We start from the raw sequence: 15,032 nt of genomic DNA on the forward strand, positions 1-15,032 counted from the left end.
GTGGCTCGTCCGACGGCAACCAACCACAGACGACCTGCTTTTTTCTCGAATATTAAATCGCGATACGAAATTACGATCACGCCGCGAAACACTGTTCAAGATGTGTATCTAGATATATATTGAAGTGATCGCGCGAACGGATCGCTGCTCCTGAACCAATTATCGTTGTACAAATATCCACAGAAGCAACTGATGCTTGGGGCATCGAAGATGCAAATAACGCGTCTGCTCAAGATCCAGAGTAGCGACAATATTTGATCGACAATATGCGTAACCATGCATTTAACAGGAACGGATCATTAATTGAAGATTCGTATTAATCGCGCATCGATAAGGTAAATAAATAGTTTCGATGCTTGTAGCCGGCAACGATCCTCTTTATTCGCTCTTGAATCGTGTAAATCGTGGACTGTCTGTGAAAAAGTGACGGACCGAACGGAGTGATCATTACTAAACAATAAAAGAGCAATGTAGTAAGTAGAAGAAAGCAAACGAAACGAGGAGGGTGGAACGGAAGAGCGGAGTCTCGAAGACGGCTGCTCGAACGCAACTTTGGCCCCCGGCGGGACCATGGTCGGCGAAACACGCGTTCAACAATAAGAAGCATCCAGTGAAGACGAGGAACGGTGGAAAACGAAGGAGAAAGTAACGCCAGAAAGAAAGAGCAAGACAACGTTCGGTTGTATACGGTATAATTACAGAGGGCAGAGCAGTGGCTAGACCCACTGCAGCAACTTATCGTTGCCTAAGGCGCCAGCATACTCGAAATCGGCGGGACTCGATCCTGTTGCGACTTGGTCCTAATTCGTATTCGTGCCCCAGGTGTAGCAGATAGTATACGTCTCGAAAAACGGCGGAAGGACTGGCAGGAATCTCCTATGTTACGCCCTTCCTCCCTATCTACGGTTTCCTTCTTATCTTCTTTTAGCAATGCAAATCTCGATGGTTATCAGTAATCCGCATGCTCTATGATTCTAAATAAATTTTAAGAAAAAAGGTCACATAATGCTTCAAAGCCTATGAGAAATGCAAGATGCGAGCATTTGTGATTTGACTGTAACGTCGATAATATTGGTATTATGATAATTACAAATGAAATATGTGGTTCTAGCTTCTTCTCTTACGTTTGCGAATATGAACTCGCTCGTGTTCATCGTTTTCTTTATGTAAAGCGTAAGAGATCAGTGGTGGTTTTATTTTTATTCTTACCACAGGAGAGGAGTAGCGACCTCGAATCCTCTAATTTCCTTTAGCCGCAACCACCGATAATTAACGACTATAATCAGGGGGCCAGTTCACGTGACGCAACGAAACGTAACACGGCGCTTCGAGAACCCCCTACGGGTGAGGCGTGTGCATTAAGATGGATATACACCTACCCAATTGCGTCCATGTACATATTGCGTATATGTAGAATGTATCAACGTGGGCGACGCCGGAGAAAAATGTTCGGGCTTATCAGATGTCGCTAATTAGTTTATGACGAGCTAAGTAAGGAAAATATGCAACGGTGTTTAAACTATCTAAGTGTCATTCACCGGATCGGCTAACGGCTCATAGTAAATTGCAGCCACATTAGAGTGTATTAAAGTTATTAACTAATTTCAGTGGAAAAGACTCCCAGTGTTAACGAAGATAAACAACGAAGTCTAATTAGAAATTTGGAACAGATCCATGTGAATGCTGCCGTTATTTTACCGCGCGCATGAAGAATCGCTTTTACAGCAGCGTGTTAGTGCAGTCTAAATATTTTGTTCTTATAATTACATGGTGCACGGTTGCGCCATAAATGGAAGACGACAACCTTGTACCAGCCTGCGTGAGAGACTCCGAAGCGCGATTACGTTTCGCGGTCTCGGCTTGCGTGCAGTTTCTTTTTTTCGTGTACTGAACACGGAAAGGAAAGAGTTCTCTGAATGCGACAGAATAATGCAGCCGTGCTATGCAATGCTAAGTACAGAAGATTCAAAGGAAACTTAATAGAACGGATTACCATTTAAACGGAAAGAACTGACATTTGTACCTTATTCGGAATTAAGACCGTTATCTTATCTTAGCTTGGACATGTCTATTTCTATCTCATGTGCAAGTATATATATATATATATATCTTATCGAGAATGCAATATATAAAAGATAGTGTTATCTAGAATATCAAAGTCAATGTAAAATTCGCTAGCGTTATTAGCCAAAGTCGTTTTCACTTTTTGGAACGGAACGATCGAGCAAAGGACACATACATCTTGCTGGAATAGTACGCACCACGTGAGCAAAGATTATCCACTTTTGCGGTAATTTGTGGCTGCTGATGCGCATGCTGTATCGCGCAAGATGGCCGCCAACTCGCGATCGCTGATTGGCGATGGCGGAGCGGGTTATTTGACCGGCGGTTGGTGGTTCCAGCACTGCCTGGTGCGAGTAATTTTGATCGTGATTATACTAATTTCATAGTATGCCCCTTCTCGGTGGCTTAAGCATTGGGTGAGTTCACACGAGCAGCAGTACAGGGCAAGAGTTGCCGTGCTAGCGAAATCGAACATCATTTGTAAGATTCCTTTCGACGTGTGTCAAAGTGATTTTGTGTTTTCGAATCTACGCCAGGCTATGGATAACAGTTCGCAGAAAATTTCATGCTGGTAAGTGTATTGCACTTTTTCTGATAAACCGACAGCTTTTTTAGCCATAACGATTCAGCGTGCACGCGATAGCGATGTCATGATGCATAAACCACGATTACTTTTACAGGCTTACATACGTACAGCGAATTGCTTCATTTGATGCAACTGTATCGTACATTAAACGTTTGCATGTAACATTTCATATATGATATGTCGCATACGCTGGCTACGTTAAAAATACGATATACGTTTTTAAAATATGTTTCACAATATATTTTTTTAGGAGGGAAAAAGATACGCTGAGCGTGTGAAGCCGCCTCAGCTATTGTTATTAGCGTCAGTTATATTGAACCATAATTGTTCCGTGTTGTTAGTGCGGCGTATTCACGGGCAAAAGGCCCCCGTTTTACTTTCCTCTTTTCCCGCCCCTCTTCTTCCCTTTCTGTCTCTAACATTTTCTATCTTCGTCCCTTTCTCTGTTACTTCTTCTATCTGTCTTTTACGCTCTTGTTCGCTCATTGCCTCTCTCCTCCCTGTGGCCAGCGAGTGGAGCATCGCCGCCACGGCGGTGGGGGCTAAATTACCACAATTTTGTACTTTTTATACCGCGAGGGAAAAAAAGAGGATAATTTTTGGTGGAAACGCAACAATTTTATCGGCCGTTGTTATGTGAGATCAGTTGGTGTCTACTGCCGCTACGCGTTACACCTGCCTGTCTTGTGTGCTCCGTTCTGGACTATGGATCAACGGGTTCTGTTCCCTTTGTCACCTTATTTCCATCTAAATCCACGTTGTTTTGGTTCCAAGACGAATAACTCAGTGTCCCCCTTTCGATCTATCAAGAGTCATTTATGTCGCCGCCATTTTGCTGACCTTGACTAAGGTTTCCTCGAACTCCACGTTGCCAATACCTTCTATTTTTTATTTTTCATGTATAAAAGTGACAGTTAACGATGACAGTGCATATGTCAAAGTGTAGCTTCTAGTGTTTTCGAAAAATTGTGTATTTTTACTATCTTGACACTAATTTCTCGTATAAGTGATACACCATGTATTAAAATGCATAGTGTGATTGTGAATGGCCGCCATTTTGGTGCACACAATTCTTTCCCCCGAGGAATTCTGAATAGTGACATTGTAAGTGAACAGAAGTTCGTGTTAAAGTAGAAGATTCGTTGAAAACGATGATCTCATCAACATGTTGGATTTTTCTTCTATTAATACAATGATTTTCTTATAAGAAAAACGATAAAATACCGCAAGATATTTAAGTTATGAATCACGTCAGGGAAAAGTCGAATGGACAAATCTTTGATTCGATGTCTAAGTTTGATATAGTAACTTTTCTTGCGAAAAATGAAGTTTGGATGGAAACAATATTGTTAATAAATATCTTAAAATAATTAATGTAGATACATTAATTGAAAGATGGTAAAATATTAACATACGCAATTTATATTCTAACCATTAACTACTGCGCAAAAAAAAATATTCTTCGTTTTGCTTTATCCTTCAGATAAATTCCTCTACTCCTCCAACATGCCGCTGGCCAGGCATCACTGTCACGGGAGATTTATACTCCTTGAAAACTACATGCTTGCACGTGCACACAATGCTGCTCACTTTGTGCATAAAACACTTGTTTCTTTATTTATCTAATTGTCGTTGGTCTTCTCAACGAAACATGCTTCGAACACATTTTGTACCCAGGGCTGGCAGTTACTGTTATTTAAATAAACAGATTAATTTATCCAAATATTCTTCAAAATTCTTTTCTGTCATGTTCTTTAGAAAGAATGTTCTCCGATTTACGATTGTAAACTTGCAGCTAGCATCGCAGAATAATGTTTTACCTGATGTAGAACTTGTAGATTCGCTAAGTGGAAACGGATTTTCTGTTTCTTGCGGTTCTTCGTGCGGATCGTAGAATTGTTAAAGCCGTCGGATCCTTATTGATGCCGACGATATCTATCGCTCCCGGGCTTGCTGGACCAACGTTGAAAAAGGGGAAGAAAGAGGCAATAAAAACTGCAAGGGCGAAAAGGACGGAGGTAAATAACGGTGGAGAAGGCGTGGTTGGCGCGATGCGGCGCCCTCAAAGCACGATCGCCCCTCGAGGGTACATCTTTTAAAAGTTCGAGGTACGAGGACCGTCGAAACTGGGAGCCCTCGAGATAAGATCCTCCTAGTTATCGAACGGACTCCCGTTCACGATCGATGTACCAGAACCCATCCACGGTTTTTGATATACCCGCAGGCGAATCGATCCTTCCACCTTTTGATTTCATTGTGTCTCAGAAATGTGGCCTTCATCAGCCACAAGGACGCTTCTTCCAAAAATCGTTTAGTGTGCGTCGGTAGCTTCTTCTTCGAACCTCCTTCAACATCGTCGCGTCGTGTCGAAATATTCGCAATCCAATGCAGTTCTTGTACTTATCCGACGGCTAGAAGCTACCGTAAAGTTAGTTCTCTTTCATTTCTACGACGAATTTAGCGTGGAAAGAGTAGAAGGAAAGGACGAAGTAAATTATTCATCTAATAAAGCCAGTAGGATATCTTGATGTTCCAGTTCTAGGAAATCAGAAGGAACATTCGGTAATTCTTGAGGAAACATTCGTGCAAATGGGCACCTTTGAATTAGACCAGTAAGAGAGGTACTAATGACGATACGATGACCCCAAGCTGTGGAAACAAAGACCGAGATGTAAGAATGGAAGAACATACGTCGTTTAAGACGTCGGTAATTACAGACTCTGTTCTATCTCGTGGGACAGCCGCGGCAGATGTGGATAATGATAGCCTAAATGTGCCGATGTGTCCCACTTCACGGAAGACGCATTCAGCTTTCTAGGATTTTGTCCTCCTCGATCAAAATTTCGATCGAATAATCGGTATAACCGCATCGCGAATAAAATAATAAGAAGAACGATTCGCAACTCAAAAAATTCAGTTTATTAAATGCATCAAGCAATACAGACAATTTTCAGAATTATGATACCAATTTGCTGGGTTGAATTCTTGGAATAAATTATTAACTTCATAAAATTTTTAATCTAGAAGCCTCATCTACATACAGATTTATCAAACTGTTTCGTATCTCACGATGTTTCGTAGCTACTCCCAACCAATTTCTTTCCCTAAGGACATAGATCCGTCGTTCGATGTGAACCGGGCACGTTCTGCTCCCTTTCAAGTCTTTAATTACTAAAGAATTTTACGAACCGCAGCGTTCATCTCTGTCGCATGTTTGTCCAAGCCCACCGGAAGTTCCAGCTAATTGCTCATCTACTAATTTGTAACTTTACCTATTAAGTAATATCATAGATCAGTCTTGCAATAGCTTCTGGAATGCTATATCTTCCACTCTTTGATAAATGCCGATGCAATGTCATTTTCTCCACATTTATATTCTATGTTGAAAATTGTTTAATTCCAAAGTTCAAATGGTTTCGTTTCTCTTTCCAATGTCTGACATTTCACGCTTTCTCTACTCTTGCGCCACGGATACTGGAATTGAAACGACTAATCAAATCTGCAAGTGGCGCAAGTTTAAAGTTTTTCCTCGCTAATAGATTACATTGTAGACGTGTCGATGGTAGTTCTGTGCGAGAATAGAGGAGGTTTAATGTTTACCCTCGTCTTGTTCGCGGATTGGATAATTGTATCAAACTTGATCTGATGGGAACAACGTAATTCGAGGTTGTTGAGTGTAATCTTGGCACCATACACTAATCATGACAAAACAATAGATACTATGCTTCGGTATAATAATTATGTTATCGATTCGACAATTGTGCACGCGGGAACTTTTTATTCCTCGGCACGCTTTATTCAATCGTGAAACATTTTACTTCAACACGGTAGTACAACTCCTTCGCGCCTGGCGATATGTTCAAAGTAATCATATGTATCAGGAATTAAATTTAAATTCTTTGTAAAACCTAATTCAGAGATACAACTATAATATAACAATTCAATCCTCCCTTCTTTCTATAACAGATCTCCGATGCGGAAGATTTACCGCGTCATAGATTATTCTCCAAGCAACTATCGTATCTAGATACCAAGGTGTAAAACTTAACACTTTAGAACGAACAAGGATGCTCGAGGCAGTTAGGTCAACGCGATGCTCGAACCGTGAGTGTCTCAGAGGTCCATTTTCGAGGTCACAACCGGCTGTCTTTTTCGCGGTGGATCATGGATGGAGAGCGGATCGCATAAGCCAGCTACACGAGCCAGGACCGCGTAATAACACGGCAGCACGAAACAAACCGACGAATTAGGTACTATCGGGTTCTGCGAAAGCGGTCGACAGACGGACGTAGCAGAACGGACGGATGGACAGACAGCTAGCGCAAGGGCCCAGCGTGGCGAAGAACGAGGAACTGTTGAGGGGGCATTCGGGGATGGGGAAGGAAGGGAAGTCTCGAAAGGGCCTGGCCTCGTGCAATTACGGGGCCCCGGCAACCCCGACATTATCCCCAATTATCCGTGTGCGTTTTGAGGTTAGGTTTTCGGGGCCCCTCCGGGCCAAGAGGCGCGCGAGAGCCACCGCGAGGCATCGCGACCCAAACGTCCACGTAAACCCCTAAAGAAACAGGAGACAAAGAGTAGTAGGGGGCGAACTCGATGGAATGAGACTTTCGGTGTGTATATACGAACCGATCTATTATATGGCGTCTGGCGTCAGACACAAATCGATCCGGCACGTTTCGGTTTTCTGGGTTGTATGCTTTCTCGCGAACTGCACGACCGCAAGGCATGCGACCAATTCGCCGTGAAGGGTTGATGCATGGTTATTTCCGTGACCGCAGATCGGATACCACCGATGCAATCACGATGGAAGGAAGTTGAGTGGTAATGAGAGTCAAGAGAAAACCGTTAGAGACGAATTTTCATCACAGAAAGGACGAATTCGTTCTTTTTATTGTATAATTTGGATATTCTTGTTTGGTGATAAATTGGTAAAAAGAATACTCCTTCCGTGTATTAAATACTTGTAATTACGATCGTAGGTGTTAGATTAAGTGAACAGTATTCAGTGAACTTTCGCGATTAGAGTGTAAGACACGACGTCTCGGTCTTGTGTGTAATTAGAAATACCCTTCGCGGTACGTGATACCTAGCATTAACCGTTCCATCGAAGCGAAAGCGAAACCAAATAATATATTCATAACTGCCCAACCGAAACGGTTTAACCACGGTATAGTTTACCTTAGACTGACAAGAACACCTTGGTTTCGTTCGAAGGGCGTAGTTCTTCGCGGTATCTGCTAACCTTTCACTGATCGTTGTTACGATCTAAAGCACTTGGATAGTAGAAAGGGCGAGGGACGATAGAACGATGAAAATAGGGCAGTTTCGAGGACTCGGGCGGACCTCGTGTCGGTTGGCGTGCTGGAAAAGATTTACAGTCTCCGCACCGGAAAGGGTACCGAGAGGGCGGTTGGTGGAAGAATGGTTTCCGGCGATAGCTTCTAGCTTTAGAAACTACACCTACACCCAGGTCGATACGCGTGCCAGCTTGAAATAGCAGTGATAACTAGCTGACGCAAATTTTAGTTTAAATTTGAACACTCTACAGATATTTTATCAATTTAGATCAGAAAATAAAAACAAAGATCTTCGAAACTTTATAAATAGATAATTCGTAGAATTTACTTTTTTGTCGTAAAGAATAGATGGTAGTTTTCTTTGATTTCAGTTTTCTCCCTTTTTGTCCATTGAATCACGAGTTAGGTACCATTGGTACGTTTCTCGCATATGCATAATAATTCGTCATTGCATTCTGAAGTTACACCTTTCGAATACAATTTTCATAATGATATGCGAAATGTCTGTGGTATTCACAGTCTGTTGCGTGGCTCCACCTGGCGTACAGAATGAAATAAGGTACCAGCTGACCAAACCACCTAATATTATATGCTTTCCACCTCATATTCTTTCTTCTCAAAGTGAATATTTTCTTTCAGAAGCGTTGAATTACGTTCTTTTACCGCAATTGCACTTGACTTTGATATCTCACGTTCGTGTCTTCCCCCCCTATCTTCTGCTTCTTGTTAAAAACAAAAGAATCGTTCTACCATGTTACTTGCTAAAAGACAAATTTCTTTTAGCAAGAAAATCACTACTTGCTCTTCCTTAGATAAGACCTGAGACCTGGTCTACGTTAGAAAATCATCACCATAGACAGCTTACATTTATGAATGAGGCAACGACATGCAAATTTTTCCATTACGCTTTAAAGCGGAACTTCATGCCTCTAATTGAGGAAAGTACCGAGTTAGTTTGAACGTGGTTGATTTCTCACGCAAATTTCCGCATGTAGAAGGAGTCGCGAGGCCGCGCGCGTTTCTATGCAATGCATCTCGACTGGTTTCCCGAGCGCGTAAGGTCTCGAAATATCACGTTGCCCGGCTCTATAGTTCGGTGCCTATCAATCACTTGGCGCATGGTCTGGCAATAAGACTTCTCGAAGGAGGGAGCTATTATCCTGCCAGACTCTGGTGATGCACGACCTCCAAGCCGACGCTGGACCTTAAGCTGCCGCTGAACGATCATCCGCCGCACGAAAATTCCGCGACTGCATACAAACCAGCAGAAATAAAATGGTGATCAGCCGAAGAAAATTCGTTCCTGTCACCCAGAAGCTCACTCTATGCGCGAAGATTTACCTTCAGCGATTTAAAAATGTCCTGGTTGATTTATTTTATTAAGTTCTGACGTTCAACACGGCAGGAAAATAGAAAGCGAATGATCGAACACGGTCGCCGAAATGTAAAATATCAAAGAAGTACAAAGGCACGAGTATGAAAACGTAATAGCGTGTATAAATCATGGATCGATAAAAAAGTAGCATAGCCTCGACGAGGGGGAGAGAGAATTATGACGCCAGGAAGCTGTACGTCCGTGTTTTATCTCGGACAGAATGGTATAATGAAAAATCGGGCAGTACACGTAAGTTAAGGCCTACTCGAGAAAGAAAGATCGAGCTCGTTCGCCTCTTGAATATTCATTAATCGTGGCTTGGTTATAAGTATACTGACAGGGTTGAAGGATCGAGCAGGAAGAGAGATTTTCTATTAGGGAATGATTGTATGGAATAGCAATCGTTAAGGTGGACATGATTCTTCGTGTTTTGTATCGTAAAGAACTCTATATAAAAGAGAATTTGACGCTTCTTTGATAAAATATAATACCGCGTGAACATAATGAAGGATATCCTGTGTTTTCTTTGTGAAATCTCATAGAAATTCACGCCGTGTGTCTTCTCCAATGAGACTAATGAAATTATCGCAAGTGTTAGAGGAGATTAACCCCGGAACGAAGTTAGATCGCGTGATTCGTGAATTCCCTGCGGTTGAGCTGAGACTTCGTTCCTTTCTCATTCGTGACAACAGAGCTGCTGCGATGCACGTGTACTCCGTGATACAGAAAAATTATCCAGACAACGTCTGTTCGCGTTATGCGCTAAAGTATCCCCACGTAATACGCACGCTACTGTCTACATACATTCAACTTTTCCTCCCTTGTGGGTTCGTACACGTCTAGGTAACACGCGATCTCAAAGGATGAGAACAGATACTACTTTTAAGATTTCAAGTTGAGATTTCATCGAAAATTTACTTTGTGCAAGTACAAAAACATATGGAGATCGATACTTATCAAGGAATTATTCAGTATCTGATGGAATATGGAAAAATAGGTGACACAAAATCTTCGTATGCGGTACAGGCTGTGCGTTCTTTGAACGTGTTACGGCGGATTTGAGATGGGTGTAATCGCTTACGAAATGACATGCAAATGCAATGGGCATCCAAGGCGAGTCTGGTTTTTCAGGGCGTTACCCTCGGAAATTCTGGTCGGTTGGTTGGTCGATGGTGAACGTTGAGGGCGGCGCATCTGTCGGCGGAAGATTTATATCCCGAGGCCGAAGTTCCTCCACGGAGTTACCCGTTGCGATGTTACCTGACATTAGGCACGCCAACACGAAATACTTTCGGGTATCGTTCAGCCCCTTTACTATATCAATAATTGAAGTACCAAGTTATTAACTAATTGGAACCACTTCGTAGACAAATTAAGCGTAAAACGCTTGTCCAAATATAATTACCGTAACGGTTATTCACCTTCGTCTGTCATAAAATTAAAAATTAGATTTTTTCCATGTTACCAAATACTTTTTAGAAATGTATCTTTAAGTGTGTCTATATTCACACTTGTGTGTATGTAATATTTATATACTTTTATCGATGAAGGACAAAGTAAGGAATTATAAGGGATGATACTAACGACGCACGAAGGGATGAAATTCATCTATGAAGACTTGATAGAATAGCATCGCTGATAATCAACCACTTTTATGACCATGACGCCGAGGTTACCGAGTCCAGGCTCAAAATGGAGGACCTCTCCGACACGGCGAGAAAACGATGCGCTGCGGCGCGATTATACTCGGCTGCGAGGGCCGTCCGGTCTATCAAAACCCGCTCGGCTATACATCAATGCCATCTATACGTATAATTTCGATGTCGACTGCCACTCGTTTTATTTGCCGCGTGCAAAAGCGAAGGCGTACGCAGTATGATTTGAGGTTAGGTTGACCGGCATTGATGATGCGCGTACATTTAGCGATTCCATTCGATTGTATCTCGTTTGTCGATTTCGACGGCGCAACATTTAGGTTTACGAAAATCTTACTGCTAGCGAGTCTCGATGGAAAATACACGTTTCGAAAGGTTGAATATAATCTTTATCCTTTGTGTACTTAACCAACCAACGATGATGCCCTTACTTACCCAGCACAAAGTCATCGTGCGAATGATGAAAATGCGCAACGCGTATCAAATCGGCGTATCTTTCTCTCGTTAGGCGGCGGCCAATATTGGTACACGATAAATCGTTAGTTAACGTAGCGAGACGCTAAAGAAGATGCACGGTAATATTGGCAGTTAAATGACACGGTATTATCCGAAGGTAATAAATGTCACAATGCAGTGTAATGACTCTGTAATTTTGGTCACTTAACCGACGTTATACCATCAGTTATAGACATGCGAGCGCCACGTTGTCGATCTTCATTTACTCGTGTGGTAACAGGTTGGCCAGATAACGCGCGATATTTATTGCATTTTCCACTTAGATACGAGGTGTTGCCTGATGTATCTTACTCGTCGTCGGAGATTTTCGTAATCCATCATGCGCAACAGAATACGCGGACGCGTTTCATGAGTACATTCGTGGTCGGGCAGGGGGCAGGGGCTATGGAATCGCTCTTTTATTGCATGCCTTCGTATTTCTTTCTCAGCCTGCTTTCTCAAGCTGACACTTAGGAATTAACAGATCGCTCGGTGGCAATTAAACCCCCCAAAGTCTAACTCTCTACTCGCTGGTTCCCATGGTTGCACTATGCACCTCGGCTCTTTGGACGGCGAAAAAAAGACCGCGCCGAAATGAAGGAAACATGGGGATTCGAAGAGGTTAAGGGGGGAAGGGAGGGTTGGGAGGGGAGGAAGACAGACATCATCGACAACCCTGGTGAACGGGGTACGTGAAGTTCCTCTGGTTGCGCCGGGGTCGTGAGAGCAGCGAGAAAAAAGGCCCAAGAGAAAAGAAAAAGCAGGCCAGAAAAGATACTGCTCCGTTGTGGAGGGCAATATTTACGAGAAGGGTTGGGTTCTGCGAGTTCCAACCATGGGACGTAATTGCACCGGCAGACTACTCTGATTTATTGGGTTATTACAGATCCTGCGTAAGAAAAGTTCGACCCGCGTGGTGTATGGATTTCTTCAACCGTTTCGCTATCTTTGTAGTTATTCAAGATGGCGTGGGAGTATAGAACAAGAGAAACAGATTATTTTATATGGTATCGTATGAGATCATTTTCTTCTCAAGTTATAGTTCATTCATCTTTCTCAAGTTATAGTTAGAATACAAAAATAAAAATTGTACGTTGTATGAGAAATGTTAAGAGTTGGCGTTAGGTTAGGTTTAGTCCGTTATCATCGATCGCATGCTTGTTTTGAAACGCTGATTGTTCCGGGTTGTTGACGAGAAATGACGGTCGATATTTTCCGTAATACATTCATACAATGCGATTTTGCGTTTGAGCGACAGACTGCGGTTGGTAAAGTTCTGTTTCAGGACTGTAGAACCCTAGCGATTGAAAAGCACACGGGAGAAATATTATAAGGTCCATTTTTTTAGCTTCCAACATTATGTTACTTGGTAGTTAAACAAATGTCTTGATATGAAATAATTATAAAAGGAAAACTTGATAAATTCGAAGATGTGTCTTCTAGAAATAAATAATAAATCCACGTTGTTTTGTAAAAAAACGTGATCTTGCTTTGGTTATGTTAGTTATTACAATACTATTAATATTTTCGAAATGTTTAAGAAAGTAACAAAAACACATATTCAGTCCCAAAATTAAATGAGAAGTTAACGATATATTGAATTTTGTAATTGCTTTTCTATAAAACACAGGAAATGTATCTTGTCATGTTTCACCTACAGCTATTAATCTCGTTATTCTTAAAAAGCGACGATTCCTCTTATCGTAATGTGGTACACCTACGATAGCATTTTGTCTAAAACATATATTTTCGAAAAAATCAGTTAGTGCAGATTAGAAGACAAGTTGATACATAAAAAAATACCATCAGGCTTTCAAAAATATATGTAGAAAGTCCGAAGCCCCAAAATTTCATTCAAGTCCATTCTAGATCGAATTCCTTTTTTGTTTTGACGTTAGGCGATAAATCTCGAAACTAGTGGGCCTTGGGGTACCAAAAAGATATGAAAAAAATCAGGATGCGAAAACAAGAGATGCATTTTGCCAATAGATTTACGAGCCTATCCATCCTCGTAGCACGCACTTGCTGCACATATTCTCGAGAAAAGCTCACCTCTGTGTGTGTGCATTATACATATATAAATATATCTAGGATTCCAGAAGAACGGTTCATTATTATAAGCCAGGAGGCGTAATTGTTTCCAAGGAACCGTCATGGCGAAGACCTTGCCTGGGAACGTCGAAGTGTTGGCAACCTTCTACAGGACGTTCCATCGATAGCGCCGCTAGTCACGACCATTCTACGTCTACCGATTCTAATACTCCTTTCGATGCGGTGGTACCGCGAACTTTCAGATTTCCACCGACGGTTCTGTCGGCGTGCCATGGTATACAAAGATGGTGTATGAATAAACTTGCGGATACGTGTACCGTAGCGAGCGTGTGTCGGTGTAGATCGAGATTAGATAAATTACAATTCGCCGCTGGCTTGATAGTCTGCGGTAAAATATAGAATTGAAAATTAGAAGTAGCATTTTTTCCTTTTCGTGCGCGCATGAAAATCGCGTGCACGCGCGCCTACGGTTACTCAGTTTCATAAGATCACCGTTAGAACTTGCCTGATATTGTTCCTTCTGTTTCAGGTGTTCGTCATTCGCGAGCTCATGACGCCTTCTTGATGCCGTTCTTCAAGATCTGACGACGAACCAAGGGGAAATGATAGCCGTATTAATTCGATGTTTTTGAATTTATCTAATAATAAACGTGTATGTCTCTGCCTTTTTCTCGTACCTACGATGTTTATCATTATCGACTGGAAGATTTTTCCGAGGTTGTCTTTTCCGGTTCTTCTAGTTACATATTCGAACAACGGAAGAGGCACAGAAAATGTGATGAATATTGGACAAAAAATTTGGCCGCGAACGCTGAATAACGGCAATCTAGTTTAATCTTGGCACGCCCATTACACACTGCACCGCGAACCTATTACATCATGATCGCACTAGATAGGGAGTCTATCTATAACGAACCCTGATTCCGTGCCTACCTGTGATACGTATAAGGTACAATTAAAATTCGAAAAAATTCCTGGAAACCAGTTTCAGCCTGGTTGAAATATTTCGCTACGGGGTGGCCACCCAGCAATGTCGATTCAGGATGATCACATTTAATTACCTATTTCTACTTATTCATCCAAATTTTCTATTCGTCGGCGATCGATGATTTATTTGGTTTCGCAACCGATCGAATTAATCGATCGTGTGCGAATAGCGCATAAGATATATGAGAGACACATACTCACCGGCCATCTGATCACAACGATTGTCAGGCTCGTGATAGTAAAGTAAACAAATTACTTGATATAGGCTGATATCCACGGAAGCGAGTACATATATGTATAAATTATTATTCACACAGTTCAATTTTGTAATCGACATGAACTGGCCATATTCTAACGTGGATGTTTACGATTTAACTTGCTGAACGTCAATTTGTGCCTAGAAGGGTGAATTTTATTTTGTAAGTACCACGCGTTTTACAATGTATATAGGTGTATGGCGTGAAACAATATGATCGCACGCGAGTGCTGAGTGCTCGTGACTGATGTCTTCATGTACC

The 15,032-nt window shown here is 41.9% G+C and overlaps 1 protein-coding gene across 3 annotated transcripts; it reads left to right on the plus strand.

The window, feature by feature from the left end:
* The first annotated feature begins 2,229 nt into the window (after positions 1-2,229).
* On the plus strand, positions 2,230-14,189 carry LOC122574492. Of its 3 annotated transcripts, XM_043742153.1 has the most exons (3): positions 2,230-2,635; positions 13,567-13,814; positions 14,057-14,188. In XM_043742153.1, the coding sequence occupies exons 1-3, from the start codon at positions 2,630-2,632 to the stop codon at positions 14,079-14,081; spliced, it is 279 nt and encodes a 92-aa protein (XP_043598088.1). In that variant the 5' UTR covers positions 2,230-2,629; the 3' UTR covers positions 14,082-14,188. The 3 variants fall into 3 exon arrangements, 2 of the variants coding, with proteins under 2 accessions (XP_043598088.1, XP_043598087.1); XR_006319074.1 differs by lacking the exon at positions 13,567-13,814 and having other exon boundaries at positions 14,057-14,189; XM_043742152.1 differs by having other exon boundaries at positions 13,567-14,171.
* Positions 14,190-15,032: the final 843 nt, after the last annotated feature.

Source organism: Bombus pyrosoma, linkage group LG13 (assembly GCF_014825855.1).
Source record: "Bombus pyrosoma isolate SC7728 linkage group LG13, ASM1482585v1, whole genome shotgun sequence".
NCBI classification, from domain to species: Eukaryota; Metazoa; Arthropoda; class Insecta; order Hymenoptera; family Apidae; genus Bombus; species Bombus pyrosoma.